General features: G+C 38.1%; 1 protein-coding gene across 1 annotated transcript in view; it reads left to right on the top strand.

Moving 5' to 3' along the window:
* Positions 1-25,114, top strand: part of Mib1 (MIB E3 ubiquitin protein ligase 1) — a 98,579-nt gene that overhangs the window by 35,769 nt on the left and 37,696 nt on the right. The window contains exons 8-12 of the mRNA XM_034517857.2: positions 1,992-2,136; positions 4,608-4,741; positions 9,447-9,554; positions 21,294-21,491; positions 24,166-24,317. Coding sequence (XP_034373748.1) covers positions 1,992-2,136; positions 4,608-4,741; positions 9,447-9,554; positions 21,294-21,491; positions 24,166-24,317 — 737 coding nt within the window. The remainder of the gene's footprint in view (positions 1-1,991; positions 2,137-4,607; positions 4,742-9,446; positions 9,555-21,293; positions 21,492-24,165; positions 24,318-25,114) is intronic.

The following is a 25,114-nucleotide window of genomic DNA, read 5'->3' as shown; positions in this document are numbered from 1 at the left end:
CACCACTGCCAGGCTCTAGTCTCCTTTTTAAAAGTGTTGCACAAACACTTTATGAACACATAAATCAGAACATGAGAAAGTAAAACCCTGTTTCTGACTTCTGTCCATGAAGAAGCCTGTAAGTAATAAGAATGTAGTAGCAGTAACCAGTCTAGTGTAGGTTATGATTTTGAATAACTTTCCCCTAGTAAAGAGGAAAAGTTTATGAGAGAATGGGCCTTGTACCAGACAGCAAAACGTATCAGGGATTTGTAGAGTTGTACTCAGAGAATGAAGAACGAACGTGCAGAGTTCTCACTGGTGACATACAGAAGGCAGACAAGCCTGTCCAGCTATGCCAGTGAACAGAAGTCAGAGTGTGAGTCAGGTAACCGTGTTTCTTTGTACTTTTATAATGAGGGGAAAAAGCATATAGACTTGGAAATTTTTGAAAAGACTTACTTTGCTTTTTAGGATTATTTTGTGTCTTTAAGTGTATATGTATCATGTATGTGCCTAATACCCAGAGGTTGGAAGAAAGCATCAGATTCCTTGGAACTGGAATTAAGGATGGCTGTGAGCCACCATCTGGGTGCTGGGAATTGAACCTGGTCCTCTGTAGGAGCAAATGCTCTGAACTGCTGAGCCATCTTTCTAGCCCTCAAGATTTTTCTTTACTTTTGTCTGTCTGTGGATCTGTGCATATGTGCATGTGAATGCATGTGCCTCTGGAGTCTAGAAGAAGACATCAGATCTCCTAGAGCTACAGGTACAGGTGATCGTGAGACAACCATAGTGGGTGCTTGGAACCTAACTTAGTTATTCTGCAAGAGCAATATGTGCTCTTACCTGCTAGCTCATGAACTTTGGATCTTCATTTTAAGCAAACTAAAAAGTTGTTTATATGACAGCTAGAAATTTGAATACTGATATTTTATGCTTTATGATACAGAATTGTTGATAGTGTTTAGTGGGTAGATAATAGTATAGATCTGTTAATATATGTTTTGTATGTATAGGCTGATGTAATCTTATAATGAAGAATTGTAGGGGGAATGTATGAAGATTGGCCATGAGCTGATAATTATTTTTAGCTACTGGAGAGTACATGAAAATTCAATATACTCCTAGCTACTTTTGTTGGCAGATTCCTATAATAAAACATCAAAGGGAAGAAGAAAAAGAAACAAAAACATTTTATGTAGTATTTATTAAATATGTACATGTATATGTACATATCTATACCCATATCTATATAACAGAGAGAGAGAAGGAATGGGCACAAAGGCAAGAAGAGCATCATCTAGAAATGGTGGGACTCCTTTTAAGAAGTTGGAAGAGTCAAACAGGCCAACAGTGTACAAGGTTGGTCTTATCTTTAGGAATTAGTCAGCTTGTGATTCGGTAATGCTTAAGAGATTGGCTTTTGTAGCTGAGTTAAAATGGGGCTAACAAAAGTGCTTGTTTCTGGATTAGGTGTACCCATGAATTTGTAAAGGTCTTAGAACAGTGTTTGTCATCTGGTGAGAACTCCTGTTGCTACTGATATCCTTATGTGGCTCACTTTTTTTTTTTTTTTACTAGATTTAATATACATATTATTTCTTTAAAAGCAGTTGCTTTAAATTTCTGTTTTAGTGTAATTAACATTTTATGTTTATCAGTGTTTGCCTGTATGCATGTACGTGTACATGTGTGTTGGTGCTTGGAAAGGTCAGATGAGGGTGTTTGATCCTTTGGAACTAGATTTAGTGTTGGTCGTGAGCCACCATGTGGGTGCTGGGAACAGAACCCAGATCCCCTGCAAGAGCAGGTATTCTTAATGGTTAAGCTACCTCTCTAACCCCATTATTCAGATATTTTTAAAAAGATACTGTTAAGTTTGTGACTCATAATCTATTTGAGTATTGTTATCTCTCAGAATTTTTAAAATTAGTAACTAAGTAAAATCAACACTTTAAAATACAGAAGGTGGTGATTGCATTTAATAATACATTTTTTTTTTTTTTAAGACTTTAGGTAAAGTTGGCAGAGTACAACAGATTTATTCAGACAGCGATTTAAAGGTGGAAGTCTGTGGAACGTCTTGGACGTATAATCCTGCAGCAGTTTCCAAGGTGGCACCTGCAGGATCAGCCATTAGCAATGCATCTGGTGGTATGTTTAGCTTGTTTTCTTAAAGATAATACCCAGATCACAGGCTGGACATGGTGGCACACACTTTTAATCCGAGCACTCAGGTAGATCTCCGAGTTCAAAGCTAGCTTGGTTTATAGAGCTAGTTCCAGGCCAGCCAGGGCTACACAGAAAAACCCTGATTTGAAAAACAAATGAAGAAAGCAGTTCTCATGCACATATGGTCATGTCTGTGCACTTAGCTTTCTTCCAGATGGCATAGGCTCACTTGGACATTGAATACTTTGGAAACTTTTTAAATTTGTTTGTATTGTTTTGTTTTTCTAGACAGGGTTTTTCTGTTTAGCCCTGCCTGTCCTGGAACTCAGAGGTTTTACTCTCTTTGCCTTCTGAGTGCTGGGAATAAAGGCTTGTGACACCACTGCCCAGCTACTTTGTAAACTTTTGCAAAGGGTTTTTCTTTTTCTTTTTTTATACCCTCTCTTCCTTTCTCAGTTCCTTCCCCTCCCATTCCTCTTTCCATGCCTCCTCTTTTTAGTGTACTGCATATGCATTACTCTGGCTAAGGTGCTCCTGGAAAGGTTTCATGAATTTCTGCTTTTTCTTGGGCATATCAAGTTTCTCTGTATCAAAGAGACACTTGAAGTTTAGTTCTTTTCTTTTTTTTTTTTTTAAAGATTTATTTATTTTATGTTTATGAGTACACTGTAGCTTGTTTTCAGACACACCAGAAGAGGGCATTGGGTTCCATTACAGATGGTCGTGAGCCACCATGTAGTTGCTGGGAACTGAACTCAGGACTTCTGGAAGAGCAGTCAGTGGTCTTAACCACTGAGCCATCTCTCCAGCTCAAAGTTCAGTTCTTATCTCAATCAGAAATTGCATTTTGGGGGCGGGGGGCCAGGAAAAAATTCTCTCTTTCTTAGCTTACTTTTTATTTCCAACATTATTGCTAGATGTTTCTCTTCCTGTGTGTTTTTATATCAGTCACAGTACCATCAGAACCCTTGGTGTCTTAGGGTTTCCATTGCTGTGAAGAGACACCATAACCAGGGCAACTCTTATACAGGATAACACTGAATTTGGGCTGGTTTACAGCTTCAGAGGTTCAGTCCATTATCATCATGGCAGCTTCCGGGCAGACATGGGGCTGGAGAAGGAACTGAGAGTTGTACATCTTGATCCAAAGGCAGTTAGGAAGAAGCTCTCTTCCACATTGGGCGGAGCTTGAATTTAGGACCTCAAAGCCTATCCCCCATAGTGACACACTTCCTCCAATAAGGCCACACCTATTATAACAAGGCTACACCACCTAATAGTACCACTTTCTGGACCAAGCATATTCAAGCCACCATACTTGCTAAAATGTGAATTTGCTAAGTGCATGGCTAAACTTGTTTCTAACACCCTTCCTTTATATGCCCAAGCTTTGTGTGCACAGTCTGGTTATTCTGCATCATTTTCTAAGTTACTGTATGTGCATTCTTGCCATGTAGTAGAAGAGAGAGGACCATAGTAATGAGTGAAATATACCAATAAATAAATAAACAAATAAACAAACCAAACCATTAGGTTAATAGTTATGGTGGTTATATTTGATAAGTAGAGGCAGGAGGGATCTGAGTTTGATGCTAGCCTGGGCATCTTGAAACCTTGTATCCAAAAAGAAACAATGATTTAAGATTTTATTTTGTAATGGTATCTACTTTTCTCTCTTGATTTACTGTTGCAGATTGCTAATATATTGATAACTTAAGTCAAGCTGTATTGATTTCTATTTTGGGCTAGATGCAGCATGTTAGCTTGGCTACATATAAACTAAAAAGTGAAGAGTAATTAATACCTACTCACAAATAATTGGGCTTGGCATTCCTTTTGATTTTTCTTTTACCCCACTTTGTGATTACTTTGCTTTTGAGTAATGACTCAAAGAATGAAAAGACTGGAACTTGATATCTTCTGTTATACTATTTAGGAAAAACAGTCAAGTGGCACTTAACAGAGCATGCATGCTCTTACCATTATATGTTCATTTTCAGCTGAAAATTTCCTCTTAAAAATGTTTTCCCCAATTACTCTAGAGGGTACATTGTTTCTGAGTTATAATTGCTGCTCTTTTGAGTTTACTACAGAGTGTAATGTTCTAGGGTCTATAGTGTAGAATTAGGCTCTAAAAGGCATTCATATCATTCATTGTGTGATCACCATGCTAGTGTGTTTATAGTATCTTTAGTATGACTAAATCTGAAGTTATTTTAGTGTGTAACTTTACATTTTCTGCATTTACAACTTGAAATATATGATTTGAAGACTCTTAAAATATTTATGGGGTTGAATTTAATGGAGCTTGAAATTAATGCTTATTACTTGCATGGGTAGCTGTCTGTACACCGTAGAAATAACATTAATTTAGAAATAGTAAAACGGAGAAAGTGTTTAGGAACATGGAAAACATCTGTTCCTTTATTAACAGCTTGTTTTGTGCCTTGCAGAAAGACTTTCCCAGCTTCTGAAGAAATTATTTGAAACCCAAGAATCTGGTGACCTCAACGAAGAGCTGGTTAAGGCTGCTGCCAATGGAGACGTGGCTAAAGTGGAAGATTTGCTGAAAAGACCAGATGTGGATGTGAGCATTTCAGAGACAACTCTGAGGCATAGGCAGAAATAGTTTAATGACTTAATAAAGACTGACGTCTTCAAGCCATTTAGAATTGGCTCTTGCAGTTGTAGGAAACATGAACCTATTTTCATTCTGCATGTAGATAGTGTTTTTAGTACTGGATATTGAAACTGCCGTCTTTTCTCCAGTATGTATCCTCCTCTTCCAGTGCCAAAAAGTCAGCTGTGGGTTGACACAGAGGTTGGTTGTTCTTTGTATCTGATTTTGTGTAAATACCTGCTTGTTTTAGTTACTGTAGTTTTCAATATATCTTGAAGTTAGAGTAGTGGATACTCTTTGCTCTGTTCTTCCTGCTCTTGTGTCTGTCTGCCTGCCTGCCTGCCTGCCTGCCTGCCTGCCTGTCTCTTTCTCCCTCCCCTGCCTCCCCTCTGCGTGTGTGTGTGTGTGTACGTGTTTTCATAGAGCTTTTAGTTTTTGGGTTTTTCCTGTGTTTTGGTTCTGCCAGCTGTTGTCATTGGGGTGCATTGTAGTTTGTTTTGGCTCCTTTACTGTCTTGTAACATGTGACGTAAGGTGTGTGTGTCTTCCTGTATTTATGTATCTTCTTCAGTTTCTTTCCTTGGCACTTTAGAATTCCATCGTAGAAATCTTTGACCTCTCTGGTCAAATTTTTTTCCTTGCTACTTTTTGGGTCCTTGTTGTGACTGGGATTGAAAAGCTTCCTGTTGTGATGGCCAGCTGCTGCGGTCTGCCAGTGCTGCTGTCATGTTTCTACTTTGATGATTACTTCAAGTAGGTGTTTGGTCGATTCTTTACGTTTGTTATCCATTTGTCTGTCTTTCCCTTCCTTTTTCCTTCTGTACTTAAGTTCCTTTCCTTCTCCCTTTCTTGGGGTTTTTAGACAGGATGGTCTCCTGCCTCAGCCTGTAAGACGTTGGAGAACAGACGTCTGCCACCTTGTCTGGCTTTCTGATTTTCTGTGTAGAAATCATGTTCCCTACAGATAGTGGCAGTTTGATTTCCTCTTCCCAGGTTAGATGCCCTTTGTTGTGGTGGTTGTTTGTGTGTTTGTTTTCCTTTTGTTTGCTTGCTTTGTGACTACCAGGTGGTACACAAAGTGACCATCTTAGCCTTGCTTCCAATCTGAAAACTTTACCTCATTCAGCCTGTTAGGTGCTGTTTACTGTATATGACCTTTATTATATTGAAATATATTCCAGCAATATTTAGTTTGTCCAGTTTTTATTATAAAGAGATGTTGGATTTTATCGAGTACTTTTTTTTTTTTTTTTTTTTTTTCATTTATTGATATGCTCATGAAATTTCTTAGTCCTTCATTTGTTCAGGTAGTATAATCATGTTTATTGATGGTGAATCTTGGCATACGTTCGTATTTCTTTGCTTGAACTACACTATGATGAATGATCTGTTTAAAAGGGATATTCCCCTATAGTTTTGTTTTGTATGTGTCCTTGTCTGGTTTTCATATAATGGTAGTGCTGGCCTGATAGAGTTTGGAGCAATAATGGAAAGGAATTGGTGTTCATTCTTCCTTGAGAGGTGCAGTTGAATGAGGCAGGTCTGGAGGCTACTGATTCCTTCTTGCATGTTACTTTCAGTCCAGGCATTCTGTTTTGTGAAGATTCAGTATTGAGAGGATAGGATGGATACATATGTCCTATATGTATCCACTAATCTGTTCAGATCTCTTTGGTGCTCAGTTCTCCTTTGATGTTTTCCATGATAGTCGCCAAAATACTCGCTTTTCATCTCCAGTTTTGAGTATTCCTCCTTTACTTTAGTCACATTAAGGATTTGTATGTTTTGTTTTATTTTGTTAAAGCACGGCTCTTTGTTTACTTACTTTCATTTTCAGTTTTTTGCTTAACTTATTTCTGCTCTGGTCCCTGGGTTTTGGTATTCACACCATGGCTTGCACATGCTGACCTGCTTTTCAGCACACACTGTCATCATCAGTGTTTTGTTCCTTCTATAGATTTTGGATTTAGCTGTATTTTTTATTTCTTGGAGCACAAAGATAATTTGTTTGGTGGTAATGTGGATTATTGACTTAATTGGATTGAGAAACATCTAAGACATTGGTAAAATAAGTGTGTGTGGAGGAGGAGGATATTTCCAGAAAAATTCAAGGTAGTTGTAGGGAGATAAGGGATATCCTTGAATGGGCAACACAATCCAATAGATTGGGAGTCCAAATAAAATAAAAGGGGGGAGACTAGCCCAGTACAGGCATATTCATTCCTGTATAGCAGGCCTCATATCTAATCAGAAAGGTTACTGACATCACTGTCTTTCCACTGTTATACCAGGTAAATTCGTGTTTAGCACTGTTGTGCCTATATCGAAAGTACTAGTAGAAAATAGGTTTTGAAGCTATGATATTCGTGGAAATCAATTTGCACATAAATACTGGATCAAGGAAAAGTAAAGCAAATTTAAAAACTCTTGAAACAAAAATGTAAGTATGGCATAACCAAAAATCTATGGACTAGGACAAACGCATTACTACAGCAAAACTTACAATAATGAAAGCAAAAGTGCAGGTGCATCTTCCCAGGTAGGTCAGTATCATAGTGTACAGGTCCAGTGCTGGCTAAGACCATTGGTAACTTTTCTCCCCAGGAGCCTACGTAGAAATTTCTGGCACAATGTAAGGTAGACAGTACAGAATGTCTTCTAGTTAGTTTGAAGTTAATTTTTCTATGTCCTATAGCCAGAGTGAGTAGTATCTTAGGGTGTCTATGTCTTGGTTTTTTAAGGCAGGATCTTATTGTGTAGCTCTGGATGGATAGCTCGGAACTCCCTGTGTAGTCCCAGAGAGGGCTCAGATTTGTACTTCTTCTGTCTCTCTTTCCTGAGCACTAGGATTATAAGCAAGAGCCACGGTGTTTGGCTTTGCTGCATCTGGAGATTGAAACCAGCGCCTTATGTGTGCTGGGCAAGTGCTCTGACTGCCCTGAGTTCACACTCTAGCATCTAGTTCTGTGTCGGATGTACTTACTGGCTTTGCTGTAGCAGTGCATTTGTCCTAGCTCGTAGAGTTTTAATTATGTCATATTTACATTTTTGTTTCAAGAGCTTTTAAATTTGCTTTATTTTTTTGATCCAATATTTATGTGTAAATTACTGATTTCCACAAACATCGTATAGTTTCCAAGCCTATTTTCTACTGTACTGTAGTTAGAAAAAAACTCAAAGCTATTTATTCTAAGTATTTTGTTGAATTTTGTATTGCAGCCTATCATATAATATATCTGAGAGTACTCTCTGTAGTGTTAAGAAAGATATGTATTTTTCAGGTCTTGGATGAAATACGTAAATTATTTTAGTTCTCTGTAATCTTGAATGTGATTTATCTGCTTTTCCTTTAACTTTTGTCTGGATGATGGTTCTGTCTGCTGCTGAAAATGAAACACGAAATCTCTAGTGTTACTGTGTGTCTTAGTTAGGGTCTTACTGCTACAGGGAGACACCATTACTAAAGCAGCTTGAGGAAGAAAGAGTCGGCCTATATTTCCATATCACTGTTGATCACTGCAGATCGTCAGGGCAGGAGCTGGAGGCAGGAGCTGAGGCAGAGGCCAGGGAGGGCTCATGGTTTGTTTAGTCTGCTTTTTTTTTTTTTTTTTTTTTTTTAATAGAACCTGGGACCACCAGCCCAGGGATGGCAATCCTAAGAACAGGCTGGGCTCTCCCCCATTCATCACTGAGAAATTGTCTTACAGGCTGGCCTTCAGTCTGATATTCTTAATGAGGCTCCCTCCTGTCAGATGACTTTAGCTTGTATCAAGTTGATATAAAACTCTCTAGCCACTGTATTGAAGTATTTTCTTTACTTTTTGATCTCTTTGACTATTGGGATGAACCTCTAGCCTTTGATTTCTTGGCCATAGGCCTACTATGTAGTCCACTGTTCTTCAGCTGGCTGTGGGGTCTAGGCCTATCTCAAACTTCTTGCTTCTTTTTACTACTTTTGATCTAAAGCTCTTTTAAGCATAATATTTGAGTTCGTATGGAAAATACATGTCAGGAAACTTATACTATACTTTATATTATTTGTGATATATCCATACTTGCTGTTATTTACTTTTCAAAGACTATAATTAACTTAAGATTTCTAGATTGTTGCATGCTTTCTGAGTAATGCAGACAAATCAAATCCTATGCTGTGTTTATTCTAGTCATTTCTATTCAGACTATATTGTAGCTTAAGTTTTATTTGCAGTTAATTTACTCAAGCTAAATAAACACTTTTCAAAATAGAAATGGAGGGTGAGGGACTGGGAGGATGGCTGTGTCAGTAAAAGTGCATGTTGTTCAACCATGTGAGCCCGAGTGTGATCCCTAGCACCGACTTAACACACACGGACACCGTTGTGGTCGCACACATGTGGTCATAGCACTGGGAGGCAGAGGGAGGAAGAAACTTGGAGCTTTCTGACCAGCTGTTTGTTGTAAGCGAGTCACTGAGCTCCAGGGTCAGGGAAAGCAAGGTGTGGAGACACATGCACTTTATTTATTTATTTATTTATTTATTTATTTACTTACATAATTTTGATGATCTATGTTGTGATATTTGTAATGTCAGGTTGCCCTCCAAGAATCATATATTATGCAGGATTTAAAAGTTCATATTTATTGGCTATTTCTGATTTGTGACGTTTGTTAACATTTCCTTCTTTCTTTTTTAGGTAAATGGACAGTGTGCTGGCCACACAGCAATGCAAGCTGCTAGTCAAAATGGACATGTTGATATTTTGAAGTTACTTTTGAAGCAAAATGTAGACGTTGAAGCAGAGGTATATAAACTAAGCTTGAAAACAAGATTGAGTAAACTTTTTCTAGAAATAATTGTATATAAGATGGCATTTCATTCTTGAAATTTAATATTCACCCCATGTTGTCCTAAATAAAATGAAAATTGAGAAAAGATAGTTTAGAGCTTTCTTCTATGTTTCTCTTCTTCCATCACTCCCTCTCTTTTTAATGATTCTCAATATTTCAGACATGGCTTCCTTGTACGAGGATAGGAGTGCTATTGGGAGCCCTACTGTGCTCACCCATGATCCCTACTAGAAATGTATAAGGGGATGCATACATTTGGGATCAACATCTTCCTTATTTATCACTCAGAGATCTTTTGTTTTTACAGTTTCATTATCATTTGCTTAGCCTATTTATTATTTTTTTTAACTTTAACATTGCTTCTACACCCCTGAATATGCATATGCTTAACTTTGTGTCTATTATAAAAGGGCAATAGATACTGACCTTGGAGTTTCTCAGCTGGGACATCTGTTCTATGTATGAGGTAGAAACAGCTTGTAATGTTAACTGTAACATTACAAAAAAAAGAGAAAGGATATGAGGATTGTCTTTATTGTAGTGTAGACCAGTAGCTGTGCCTCTAATCTCTCCTGTGGAAGGATTTACTTCAGTCACCAGAGGGTCTTTCTAGCTCTTCTTCTTTTTAAAATGTTTTAAATTTATTTTTATTTTATATCCTTTAAAAAGTCTTCTGATCTTATGTTACTTTTTTTCTTTGTTTATACTTTCTTGGATACCTAAAAAGCTTATGGTGTTTTACCATAAATAGTTTTATCTTTGATATTGGAATTTTCTGTTGCCCATCAAGAGAGCATGAATGAGTTTTAATTTTTAATCTTTTCTCCCCCCCCCTTTTTTTTTTTTTTGCAGGAGGAGAGAGAATGCATGTTGGTGCTTATATGTCTGTCAGTATACATTTGCTGGTGTGTGTGTGTGTGTGTGTGTGTGTGTGTGCATACAGGTGTCTTTGGAGACCAGAAGGTGGCATCAGATCCTTTGAGCTGGAGTTGTGTGTGGTTGTGATGTAGGTACTGGGAACTGAATATGAGTCTTTTTGCAAAGTAATACATGCTCTTAGCCACTAAGCCATCTCTCTAGACCCAGGTGCTTAAACTTGAAATTAACATTGAGGAAGACACCAAGTACATAAGTTATTTTTACTGTGATATTTTATTATGAATGAGATATATATAACGTGATTTTTCATTTACAGTAGTATAAAAGTTGGAGTTTTCCTGGATGAGTTTAGGAACTTAGATATGGGTTAAAAGTTATTTTGTTGCTAGGCAGTAGTTGGCACATGCCTTTAATTCCAGCACTTGGGAGGCAGAGGCAGGTGGATCTCCATGAGTTGGAGACCAGCTTGTTTTATAGAGTAAGTTCTAGGACAGCCAGAAGTACATAGAGATGTATACTTCTTGTCCTCAGGACATGGTTTACAGAATAGGGTAAAGCTGACACAATGCATTGAATTTGCTTTCATCAGTAATTTTTTCCCTGCTTAATTGAATTAATATAAAATAAGCAGCCAGTTAATACTATAAACATGTAAGACTAAAGCTAGAGTGTGTGCTGTTGATCAGATGTTTGTAAATAGTCCTTTGGTTTGGAAACTGGTCGTTAACTAGAACAGTGAGACCCTGGCTGGGACTTGTGCTGTTCCATTCCATGTATTTTCTGCTACTGCAGATTTATATAACTCGTAGAAGTAGTGTGAAAAGCAATATTCCTATGTCATTTAATAAGTTTCTTGGAGTCTCTGAGAAGGAAGGGTAAGATGTAAACCTTAATCAGACTGTACCAATCAATGTGGAGAGAAACAGTGTTAGCACATCTTGAAGTGAAGTGTCTGGGACATTGTTGCTGGTCATGTAGGCACTGTGTTGTACCCAGTTAAATGTTCCCCATCTGTACTTTGTTGGAACACTGAGTAGAGTCTCTTGTCTTTTCTGATCCGTGTTAGACTGTTGATTTAGTTGTGAGAGGAGGGGGTTCTGTACTCACCTCCAGAGTTTAGTTTTAAAACCTAAATAGATATTTATAAGATGTTGAAGATAAACATAGTATTTTCCCTAATTTTTCTCCATTAAATTGTTCAGGAGTTTAAAATAGTAAAAACATAATATTAAACATTCTGTTACTGATGCTGTGTATGGTTTCACCTAACATTTGGAGAGTGATTGCCTTTGGAATCAATTCAAGAAAAGTTGTATATTTGCTAATGTAATTAGTTTTTGTAATGGAATTAGCACATAAAAGGATGCTTATTATTCAGAACCCAGACAGGGCACTACAAAACCCAGTTTCACAAATGTTGAAAACAAAACTATTTAAAAATGTAATTAAAATATAAATAAAAATGCATTGATCTCCCCCCCACCCCCCCCCACACACATAAGAGCTAACATTAGCAGCCTTTTGGCTGGGGATAGACTATGCATCAAATTCCCTTCCTGTTTCTTTGACTTAGGGAAAGCAAGCTTTGTCAGTCCCTGGCTTGCTGGGCACAGGGCTACTTTCTTTCTGTGTCCTCCTTATGTACAGGTTAGAGCATCAGGGCCTGTGGGAGCAAACTTGGGGCCTCTTCAGGAATTTGGGATTTTTTTTCCTTTACTGATAAAGTATTAAGATATGGAGGTTTAGATGAATGCCCTTTGTTTTTAATAGAATGCAAACATTCTTAGGTTATTAGGAAATGGTGATTTCTAAGGGTTTTGAGGACTCTTGATTTGAGGGTTAAGCAACAGGAGCACTATGAGGCTTCACCATAGACCCTGATTTCCCTCCCTCCCTCCCTCCCTCCCTCCCTCCCTCCCTCCCTTTGTCCTTCCCTCCCTCCCTCCCTCCTCCTCCCTCCCTCCCTCCCTCCCTCTGTCCTTCCTCCCTTCCTCCTTCCCTCCTTTCTTCTCCCTCCTTTCCTCCCTTCTTTCCTCCCCCCCCCAGCCCTATTTGTATACATACATAATTCCTATGTGTATGTATGGCAAATACTTACTGATTGAGCTACCTTCTTTAGCCATAAACCCAAAATTTAAATGATATTTTTGCTTCTAAAATGATACTGGGTACAAAGTTTCATTATAAAAGCTTTAATTTCCTGAAAGGTGGTACTGTTATGGCCATACCCATTGTTATCATTGCTGTGTAGCAAGAAAATTTGTTTTTATTCTTTGAAAACTCAAAATTTCTGTTTTCTTGTTTGTGATAATATTTTAAGGGATTGTAATATGGAGAAAGAGAAACAAAGCACTGTTTTTAGCATCACACTTTGGTATCACTTGTATTTATTCTAACTAAAAATTTCCAACAGGCAGAAGACAGTCTAAGGTAGCTAGCTTGCTTTCTTTCTTTCTTTCTTTCTTTCTTTCTTTCTTTCTTTCTTTCTTCAGATGTTACTTTGTCTAGTTCTAGGAATCTCACTAATGAAAACAGAAACAAAACTATAAAACTGGGGAATAGGTAAGTGCCTTCACAATTGATCAATGTAAAGGAATCTTTCTGTTAAATACCAGGAAGGACTCAAGTTTATAGCCATCAAAATGCCTTTATATATTTGTTCCCAAAAATGATAATTGAAGTTGCTATTAGAGATCTCTTCACTCATAAAAACTGAAACTGTTGAAGACCTAGAATATCAGCTATAGATAGGAGAGTGATGGGGAGAAGTACTGTGTAAGAGAGAACCACCCAGACTCCTATCTCTGAAGGTAACCTACTGCTGTGAGGCCTGTCCTCATCATTTCAGGGCCTCATCACCTTCCATTAGGCCTCTCATAGATTCATCTCCTCCAAGTGCTTCTACAGTGGGGAGACTAAGCTTCCAGCACAGGAACTTTTGTACTGACAAATTGTTTTCAAACTGTAGCAGTCACAAATACTCAGTAAATGGAAAGATAAATAGCATAGTGTCTTCTTCAGTCACAGAGAATTGAAGGCAGAAGTGAAGCAGAATGGCAGCAGAGTCAGACTGCCTGCAATGAGGGAGGGAGGGAGGCAGGGACAGCCACACCGCAGCAGCCGCAGCCGAGTGAGCTGTGGGAGTGAGTCAGGCCTGGCAGGTGGAGATGAGGGAATAGACTAGAAAGTCATTTCAAGAAGAATAACTGTGGACTCTGAGGCGCACACAGAATGCTCAGAGAGGAAGCAGATGCTTAAGTATTTTTTATTGGATATTTTATTTACTTAATTTTCAAATGTTATCCCCTTTCCCGGTTTCCCCTCTGGAAACTCCCATCCTCTTCCCCCTTCCCCCCTACCTCTATGACAGTGCTCACCCACCTACTCCTGCCTCCCTGCTCTGGCATGCATCGAGCCTTCCCAGGCCCAAGGGCCTCTCGTCCCATTGATGCCCAACAAGGCCATCCTCTGCTTTATATGCAGCTGGAGCCATGGGTACCTCCATGTTTACTCTTTGGTTGGTGGTTTAGTCCCTGGGAGCTCGGGGGTGGGGGTGGGGGTGGGTCTGGTTGGTTGATATTGTTGTTTTTATGGGTTGCAAACCTCTTCAGCTCCTTCAGTCCTTTCTCTAACTCCTCCATTGGGCTCCTCCCTGTGCTCAGTCTAGTAGTTAGCTGCAAGCATCTGCTTCTGTGTTTGTCAGGCTCTGGCAGAACCTCTCAGGATATATAAGGCTCCTGTCAGCATGCACTTCCCAGCACTTGCAGTAGAGTCTGGGTGACTGTATATGGGATACATCACTAGGTGTGGCAGTCTCTGGATGGCCTTTTTTTCAGTCTCTGCTCCACACTTTGTCTCCTTTATTTTCTCCTGTAACTATTTTGTTCTCCCTTTCTAAGAAGGACTGAGGTATCCACACTTTGGTCTTCCTTCTTCTTGAGCTTCATGTGGTCTGTGAATTGTATCTTGGGTATTCTGAGCTTTTGGGCTAATATCCACTTATCAGTGAGTGCATACCATAAGTGTTCTTTTGTGATTGGGTTACATCACTCAGGAAATTTCTAATTCCATCCATTTGTCTAAGAATTTCATGAATTCATTGTTTGTAATAGCTGAGTAGTCCTCCATTGTGTAAATGTACCACATTTTCTGTATCCATTCCTCTGTTGCAGGACATCTGGGTTCTTTCCAGCTTCTGGCTATTATATAAATAAGGCTGCTGTGAACATAGTGGAGCATATGTCCTTGTTATATGTTGAAGCATCTTCTGGGTATATACCGAGGAGTGGTATAGCTGGGTCCTCAGGTAATGCTATGCCCAATTTTCTGAGGAACCGCCAGACTGATTTCCAGAGTGGTTGTACTAGCTTGCAATTCCACCAACAATGGAGGTGTTCCTCTTTCTCCACATCCTCTCCTGCATCTGCTACCACCTGAGTTTTTGATCTTAGCCATTCTGACTGGTGTGAGGTGGAATCTTAGAGTTGTTTTTATTTGCATCTTCTTCATGTCTAAGGATGTTGAACACTTCTTTAGGTGCTTCTCAGCCATTCGGAATTTCTCTGTTAAGAATTCTTTGGTTAGCTCTGAACCCCATTTTTTAATAGGGTTATTTGGTTCCCTGGAGTCTAATTTCTTAAGTTCTTTGTATATATTGGACATTAGCCCTCTGTCGGATGTGGGATTGGTAAAGATCTTTTCCGAATTTGTTGGTTGCCATTTTGTTCTATTGACAGTGTCCTTTGCCTTTATAGAAGCTTTGCAATTTTATGAGGACCCATTTGTTAATTGTTGATCTAAGAGCCTATGTCATTTGTGTTCTGTTCAGGAAAGCTTTCCCTGTGCCCATGCGTTGGAGGCTCTTCCCCACTTTGTCTTCTATTAGTTTCAGTGTATCTGGTTTTATATGAAGGTCTTTTATTCACTTGGACTTGAGCCTTGTACAAGGAGTTAAGAATGGATCGATTTGCATTCTTCTACATGCTGACCTCCAGTTGAACCAGCACCATTTGTTGAAAATGTTGTCTTTTTTCCACTGGATGGTTTTAGCTCCTTTGTCAAAGATCAAGTGACCATAGGTATGTGGGTTCATTTTTGGGTCTTCAGTTCTATTCCTGCCTGTCTCTGTACCAATACCATGCAGTTTTTATCATATTGCTCTGTAGTACAGCTTGAGAGCAGGGATGGCGATTCCCCCAGAAGTTCCTTTATTGTTGAGAATAGTTTTCTCTATCCTGTTTTTTTTTTTTTTTTTGGTTATTCCAAATGAATTTGCAAATTGCTCTTTTTAACTCTGTGAAGAATTGAGTTGGAATATTGATGGGGATTGCATTAAATCTGTAGATTGCTTTTGGAAACATGGCCATTATTTTACTATATTAATCCTGCCAATCCACGAGCATGAGAGATCTTTCCATCTTCTGAGGTGTTCTTCAATTTCTTTTTTCACAGACTTGACGTTCTTGTCATACAGATCTTTCACTTGCTTACTTAGAGTCACACCAAGGAATTTTACATTATTTGTCACTATTGTGAAGGGTGTCCTTTCCCTAATTTCTTTCTCAGCCTGTTTATCCTTTGAGTAGAGGAAGGGTACTAATGTGTTTTAGTTAATTTTATATTCAGCCATTTTGCTGAAGTTGTTTATCAGGTTTGGGAGTTTTCTGGTGGAAATTTTGGGGTCACCTAAGTATCCTATCATATCAACTGCAAATAGTGATATTTTGATTTCTTTTATTCAAATTTTTATTCCTTTGACCTCCTTTTGTTGTCTAATTGCTCTGGTTAGAACTTCGAGTACTTTATTGAAAAATAGTGAGAGAGTGGGCAGTCTTGTCTAGTCCCTGATTTTAGTGGCATTGCTTTCAAGTTCTCTTCATTTAGTTTTGATGTTGGCTATTGGTTTGCTGTATATTGCTTTTACTATGTTTAGGTATGGGCCTTGAATTCCTGATCTTTCCAAGACTTTTACCATGAAGGGGTGTTGAATTTTGTCAAATGTTTTCACAGCATCTAATGAGATGATCATGTGGATTTTTTTCTTTGTGTTTGTTTATATACTGGATTACATTGATGGATTTCCGTATATTGAACCACTCCTGCATCTCTGTGCTAAAGCCTACTTGATCATGATGGATGATGGTTTTGATGTGTTCTTGAATTTAGTTTGCAAGATTTTATTGATTATTTTTGCATCGATATTCATAAGTGAAATTGGTCTGAAGTTCTCTTTGTTGGGTCTTTGTGTGGTTTAGGCATGGGCATAATTGTAGCTTTATAGAATGAATTGGGTAGTGTTTCGTCTGTTTCTATTTTGGAATAGTTTGAATAATATTGGTATTAGGTCTTCTTGGAAGGTCTGATAGAATTTTGCACTTAACCCTTCTGGTCCTGGGCTTTTTTTGATGGGGAGACTTTTAATGACTGCTTCTATTTCTTTAGGGGTTATGGGACTGTTTAGATGGTTTATCTGTTCCTGATTTAACTTTGGTACCTGGTATCTGTCTAGAAAATTGTCTGTTTCATTCATATTTTCCAGTTTTGTTGAGTATAGGCTTTTGTAGTAGGATCTGATGATTTTTTTTTTTTTTTGATTTCCTCAATTTCTGTTGTTATGTCTCCCTTTTCAGTTCTTATTTTATTAATTTCGATCCTGTCTCCGTACCCTCTGATTAGTCTGGCTGAGGGTTTATCTATCTTACTGATTTTTCTCAAAGAACCAGCTTCTGGTTATGTTGATTCTTTGTATGTTTTTGTTGTGGTTGTTGTTGTTGTTTATACTTGGTTGATTTCAGCCCTGAGTTTGATTATTTCCTGCCTTCTACTTCTCTTGGTGTATTTGCTGCTTTTTGTTCTCGAGCTATCAGGTGTGCTGTCAAGTTGCTAGTGTATGCTTTCTCCAGTTTCTTTTTGGAGGCACTCAGAGCTATGAGTTTTCCTCTTAGCACTGTTTTCATTGTGTCCCATAATTTTGGGTATGATGTGCCTTCATTTTCACTGAATTCTAAAAAGTCCTTGGTTTCTTTCTTTATTTTTTTCTTGACTAAATTATCTTCGAGTAGGGCATTGTTCAGCTTCCATGTGTATGTGGGCTTTCTGTTGTTTTTATTATTGAAGGTCAGCCTTAGATCTTGCTGATCTGATAGGGTGCATGGGATTATTTTAATTATTTTGTATCTGTTGAGGCCTGTTTTGTGACCAATTATATGGTCAGTTTTGGAGAAGATACTATGAGGTGCTGAGAAGAACGTATATTCTTTTGTTTTAGGATGAAATGTTCTATAGATACCTGTTAAATCCATTTGGTTCATAACTTTTGTTAGTTTCACTGTGTCTCTGTTTAGTTTCTGTTTCCATGATCTGTCCATGATTGGAGTGGGGTGTTAAAGTCTCCCACTATTATTGTGTGAGGTATAATGTGTGCTTTGAGCTTTAGTAAAGTTTCTTTTATGAATGTGGATGCCCTTGCATTTGGAGTATAGATGTTCAGAATTGAGAGTTCATCTTGGTAGATTTTTCCTTTGATGAGTATGAAGTGTCCTTCCTTATCTTTTTTGATAACTTTTAGTTGAAAGTCTATCTTATTGGATATTAGAATGGCTATTCTACCTTGTTTCTTGGCACCATTTGCTTGGAAAATTTTTGTCCAGCTGTTTACTCTGAGGGTGGTGTCTGTCTTTGTCACTGAGGTACGTTTCCTGTATGTAGCAAAATGCTGGGTCCTGTTTATGTATCCAGTCTATTAGTCTGTCCTTTTATTGCAGAATTGAGTCCATTGATGTTAAGAGATATTAAGGAAAAGTAATTGTTGCTTCCTGTTATTTTTGTTGTTAGAGATGGAATTATGTTTTTGTGGCTATCTTCTTTTAGGTTTGTTGAAAGAAGATTACTTTCCTGCTTTTTCTAGGGTATAGTTCCTTCCTTGTGTTGAAGTTTTCCCTCTATTATCCTTTGTAGTGCTGGGTTTGTGCAAAGACCTTGTGTAAATTTGTTTTTGTCATGGAATATTTTGGTTTCTCCATCTATGGTAATTGAGAGTTTTTCTGAGTATAGTAGCCTGGGCTGGCATTTGCGTTCTCTTAGGGTCTGTATGATGTCTGCCAAGGATCTTCTGGCTTTCAGTGTCTCTGGTGAGAAGTCTGGTATAATTCTGATAGGTCTGCCTTTATATGTTACTTGCCCTTTTTCCCTTACTGCTTTTAATAGTCTTACTTTGTTTCGTGCATTTGATGTTGTGATTATTATGTAATGGGAGGAATCTCTTTTCTGGTCCAGTCTATTTGGCGTTCTGTAGGCTTCTTCTATGTTCATCTCTTTCTTTAGGTTTGGAAGTTTTCTTTTATAATTTTGTTGAAGATATTTACTGGCTCTTTAAGTTGGGAATCTTGACTTTTTTCTATACCTATTTATTATCCTTAGGTTTGATCTTCTCATTGTGTCCTGGATTTCCTGGATGTTTTGGGTTAGGAGCTTTCTGCATTTTATATTTTCTTTGACTGTTGTGTCAGTGTTTTCTATTGTAATTTCTGTACCTGAGATTCTCTCTTCTAACTCTTATATTCTGTTGGTAATGCTTGCATCTGTGACTCCTGATCTCTTTTCAAGATTTTCTATTTCCAGGCTTATCTCCATTTGTGAGTTTCTTATTGTTTCTATTTTTATATTTAGATTCTATTTTTATATTTATATGGTTTTGTTCAATTCCTTCACTGTTTGGTTGTACTTTCCTATAATGTAATTCTTTAAGAGATTTTTTTCCTCTTTAAGGAAAAAATTTTTTTACCTCTTTTACCTCTACATAGAGAAACCCTGTCTCGAAAAACCAAAAAAAAAAAAAAAAAGGGGGGGGGGGGAAGCTTCTACCTGATTTTTACCAGTGTTCTCTTGTATTTCTTTAAGGGAGTTATTTATGTCCTTCTTAAAGTCCTCTATCATCATCATAAGATGTGATTTTAAATCAGAGTCTAGCTTTTCCAGGGTGATGGGGTATCCAGGACTTGCTGTGGTGGGAGAACTGGGTTCTTATGATGCCAAGTAGCATCTGTTGGTTAGGTTCTTGTGCTTTCCTTTCACCATCTGGTTATCTCTGGTGTTAGTTGATATTGCTGTCTCTGTGGACCTGTGAGCCTGTGATCTTAGGTGTGTCAGCAATCCTGGGAGACCAGCTCTCTCTGGGAAGGATTTGGGTTGCGGAGGGCTCTGGGACAGACAGCCTTAGCTCCTAAGTGCAGATGGAGACCGATAGTCAGTTTTCTATGTCTGGGACCCAAATCTTCCTTATCTGGCTCTATCCCAGAATCCTTTCTGCCTTCTGAACATCCCATCTTCTAATCTTTTCTTTCCTATAGGTCATAGGTTTTTTTAATGACAAGTGATACACATACAGTATGTAAGAGTTTTTCTCTGCAACTCCTGTTTTGATTTAGTCAGAAATGTCACAAGGTAGAAATTTCCTACCATTTCAAGAAGTGTTTCTGAACCAAATTCCTACATAAATATTACCCTTGATAACTTTTTGAAAGATAACAGGCAAATATTACAAAACAAAACCTATCTTGAATTCAGTACTTGTTTTGTATCTGTTCATTTGTTTTAGAAGTATTTAATTACATCATCTACGTGTGTGATCCTTGAGAAGTAGTTTTAAGTGATTATGGTACCAAATGAGTTTTCAAGCCCCTTGTAAAATCTGTGGAGTTGTCTAGGTACTGACACATATGTCGGGAGTCACTGTTTTGGAGGAATACTTGAATAAGCTTACATTCAAGTGCAATGGTGTTGACATTTGGAGTGTAGTATTCTCATGAAGATAGTAGGAGTATTATAGTATTCTTTTCTATGTATATCTGTCTCTGCAAAAGAAATGAGGCTAATGCAAATATATGTGATACATAATATATGTGATACATAATATATGTTACCTTTATGGTACAGTGTAAGCATTTTCCCCTTTATAAAGTAGTTTATTTTATGTAAACAAAAAAGTGAATCTCTCATCTTTTTAGAAGTTTGACTGTTACAAACAGTATGGCAAGCATAGTTTATTTAATTCCTCTGAAAGAGTTATAGAATTTTGTGGGGTTTGTTTGCTTTTTTTGCTTTGTTTTTGTTTTCTTTGTTTTGGGGGGGGTTGTTTGTTGGTTTGTTTGTTTTTGAGACAGGGTTTCTCTGTGTAGTCTTTTCTGTTCTGGAGCTTGCTTTGAAGACCAAGCTGGCCTGGAACTCACAGAGATCCGTTTGCTTCTGCCTCCAGAGTACTCGAGTGTGCCATCACCACCCGGCTCATTTTTTCAAACTTTAAAAAGCATTATTTAGTAAGATTTTATGTTTTCAAATACACAGAAGTATGTATGTTCAACACTTAGATGTAACATCTGATTTAGATGTAATTTAACTAATAAGTATCTTTTTTGTTACCATTCAATAGATAGTAGTGTAGTTGTCTTGAGCCTGGTTTAGTCCTGCATTCTGGAAATGCCAGGCCTTGGGATACTGAGGCAGGAGGGCTCAAGGCCAGCTGAGGCAACGTCAGATTCTGTCTAAAAGACTTTGTAATGAGCTGGATGGCACCAGCTGTAGAGCATGTGCCTTCCCTATGTGAGACCCTAGGTTTGATCCCCAGTACTACTGTTTTAGTAAAATACCCTTATACTGGCTTAGTTTAGTATGGTGTAATTTAATTTAGTTTTAACATTTGTCATTTTTATATTTATTTTTCCATAACTTTTCTGCAGTTAATTTGGTTTGTGATATTTTATAGCTTTAGGTTTTCTTTCTTAACTCTTTTCTGATTGAACTTTCATGCTGATCTTCAGGATAAAGATGGAGATCGGGCTGTTCACCATGCAGCCTTTGGAGATGAGGGTGCTGTCATTGAAGTCCTGCACCGAGGCAGTGCCGACTTGAATGCTCGTAATAAGCGTAGACAGACGCCTCTTCATATCGCTGTCAATAAAGGTCATCTTCAGGTTGTGAAGACTTTGTTGGACTTTGGTTGTCATCCCAGTCTCCAGGTAAGACTTGAGAGGAATATACTAAGCAGGCATTGGTAGGACTGGTTAAAGTGACACCACAAATTCTGTAGTAAATTTGTTATTGTGAAGAATATCCAAGATACAGGCTGATATAAGATAACTTACTTTGCAGCTTTTTAAATGTTTTCATTGTTGTTTTATTATTCTAGGTTCTAGGTTTAAATCTGCTTTGGAAAATATGTTATGCTGACTGAGAGTAGGAAGGAACGTAGCCTGATATTTGAAACAAAAATTTTGCCTAAAAATGATTTTTTTTCTAAGCTTGTTTAGCAACTAGATGAACTTAAACCATATATATAAGAGAAACATGGTCTGTGTCCATGAACAGTTTTTCGCATATACATGGTTAAAATTACGAATGAGTACTTAATTTCATAGAAAAATAAAATAGCATATAATCATAATATGTCAGTGTTTGAGTTTCTTTGTAGCCTTTTTTGTATCTTGATCATCTTTAACAAAATAGACTTGAAATATTAGTTTTAAATAAAAGTATTTATTTTTAAATACATTTTATAATCATTTATAATAATTAATGAGTATTATTTTTAAGTAAATATTCTTGAGCACTATTAAACTATGCAAAACTTCTTTAAGTTGAAAACACAGTAATAACTAGAGGACAACAGGAGCAATCACTGTGGTCTTAAACAGCTTGTGATATTCCAGGAGTGGTAGCAGAGAGTGGCAGGTACTGCTCAGCCAGCTGCCACTTGGAACGATTCCTCTGAACCAGGATGCAGCTGTCTATCCTGCTTGTGGGAAGAAGAACTAGAGAACAAGGAAGAACTGAGAGTGTTGATCTGTTAAGGAAAAGGCGTTCAGATAGACTTTCAGTCTGAAGTGGGAAATAGTTATGTGTAGGGACTGTGGTAGACAAAGCATACTTGAGACTTGTGCTTTGAAATAGCTGTTGTGGGGATCAGGAAGCAGGATAGACCAGGAACCCATGGAAAGGTATTCCAGGGCACATTACTTCACCTTAGGTGAGAGGCTGTGTGTTTTTAGTGCCACCAAATAGAAGGTAGGTGGTTGGATTGAACTTGGGTTAGAAATACCTTATGTAGGTGATTGGAAAACATTTCCTAAATAAGGCCAGATGATACTATAGGCTTTCATGTATTTTATTTCAAGGCCATATATCTCTGCCATTATAGAATGAGATAATCATACCTAATACATAGGTAAATGGGTATGACTATGTTCCAGTAAAATTTAATTTCTAAAAACAGATGGCAAGCTGGATCTGACAACTGTGATATATAATAGAGGGTACACTATATATGACTTTGTAAAACTACAAATTGTATATAAGCTATAATCCACTTTTGCAGATGATCGCTGCTGAATTAGAATTCGTTGCTAAGTAAATTGGTTAATGATAAGTACCTCCACAAAAGGTAGATTGAGGGAGTAAGAGCCCTTTCCGTGAGTAAGGGCACTTGTGTAAGCAGGGGGATGTGAGTTCAGATGTTTAGCACCCACACAACAAATTGAGCATGTCTATAACATTCCTGCAGCACCAGCATTGGGATGCTGGAGACAAGTGAGTGCAAAGCTCCTGGCCAGCCAGCCTGGCTGATGTAGTCAGAGATGCTGTCGCTGTCGCAAGGGAGTGAGTGAGAAGAGAAGAGGGATGTGGTTGCTGTCTTTCTCTAGGCGCATACACCTGTTCTTGTACCATACACTGCACCCCATACACACAGATACAGGTTTTCAAAAAGTAAATTCAGAAGTTAGAGTTTTGATTGGATTTGTCTCTACTTTGAGCTAAGTAACCACTTTCCCGCCCTCTGAAAACACATTAGATGTTGACTCTTACTGGTGGCTTGCATATATAGGAAATGGAAAAATTATCGATACTTGTATAAAGGCTGAAAACACTGGCCTTACACTTATTGTATTGGTGCCTACAAGTGCTGCCATAGGTTGTTGGTTTTAATATTTGAGCCAAGATATCTTGTAGCCCAGGCTGACATTATAAATGATAATGACCTAGAACTTACGATCTTTGTACCTTCACCTCCCTAGTGCTAGGGTTATAGGTATGTATTGTCATGCCCCATTTCCTGTGGTGCTGGAGATGGAGCCCAAGGCTTTGTGCATGGTATGCGCAATGACAATAGAGTGTGACATTGGGTGTGTTAATACATACTTGTAATCCAGCACTTGGAAAGAAGAGGCAGGAAGATCGGTAGTTCAAAGCTAGCCTCGACTATATAGAGTAAAGTTAAAGGTTAGCTCAGACTGCAGTGTGAGAATGTATCTCAAAAAGAACTACCACCACTGTCACCGCCTGTCAGAAACAGACCAGTAAGAACCTAGAGCATGGCTGGGCAGTGGTGATGAACACCTTTAGCCTTTAATCCCAGCACTCGGGAGGCAGAGGCAGGTGGATTTCTGAGTTCGATCGAGGCCAGCCTGGTCTACAGAGTGAGTTCCAGGACAGCCAGGGCTGGCTATACAGAGAAACCTTGTCTTGAAAAACCTGAAAAACCAAAAAAAACCCAGAGCATGATTACTGACTGACAGCAGTTTGCTGTTAGAGAGCCTGCTTCTTCTGTTTAGTAGTTCTGTGAAAGTCTTCCTGTTGATCAATGAAAGGAGAACTAATGGAAGTCTCTTTAAACTTTAAAAAAAAAAAACAAAAAAGGATTCTGAAGGTGACACTCCTCTCCATGATGCCATAAGTAAGAAACGGGATGACATTCTGGCAGTTCTTCTGGAAGCTGGAGCAGATGTGACCATCACGAACAATAATGGGTTCAATGCCCTGCATCATGCTGCACTGAGAGGGAATCCCAGGTAAAGGTCGTCTTTTAATGCTCTAGGTGCTGCTTAAAGGCGGCTTCCTGTGGGTTGTGGTAGTCATTTTCCTGATGTGATGAGGACAGATTTGGCTAATTTCAGCATTTCAAATGATTAAAGCTCTATAGAAAATATGCCTTCATTCATCAGGTACATGTTGCTCCAATATAAGTATTATGAAGTGGTCTCTTGAATATAGATATAAAGTATCTAAAGATTTCAATTAAATGTGTCTAAAGATTTTTTGCTTCTTCAACATCCTTCACAAGGTGTCTTCTAACCTCACATTTGGATGATGTTAAGTATTTATGGTCATTGTAATACTGGGTTATTTAGATATGTAATACCAAGGAACCTTAATTATATTCTAGTAATGGGTGTTCTACCAGATTAAAAGGGTTTGCTGGTTAAAATTTTAGAGGGCTACTTTTGAAGACGAATACAAATGATAAGGTTATCATAAACAACTTACGTTTTCTTATAGTTAAGTAAAACCCTATAATATATTGACTTTGAAAAATCTTCACAAATTGAGCATCTTTGGAATTATTCCAAATGTGGTGAGACAGCCACTAGGCAAGAATTGCCTCTTTTCATCTACAGACAAATTACTGTCCAGAAAAGGACACACTTGCAGAATAGTTGACTGATTATATCTGCCAAGACAGAGTAATCAGCCCTTAATAATTCTGCATCACTAGGTCTGTCAGATGATCCTGGGCCAGAAGGCTGAAGATCAGATGCTCTAACGTTCTGTAGTATAGGACTGTCCAGGTGTTCAGCGGTCTTTATAA

Source organism: Arvicanthis niloticus, chromosome 14, assembly GCF_011762505.2.
Source record: "Arvicanthis niloticus isolate mArvNil1 chromosome 14, mArvNil1.pat.X, whole genome shotgun sequence".
Classification (NCBI taxonomy): domain Eukaryota; kingdom Metazoa; phylum Chordata; class Mammalia; order Rodentia; family Muridae; genus Arvicanthis; species Arvicanthis niloticus.
This window is presented reverse-complemented; position numbering and strand designations above follow the sequence as displayed.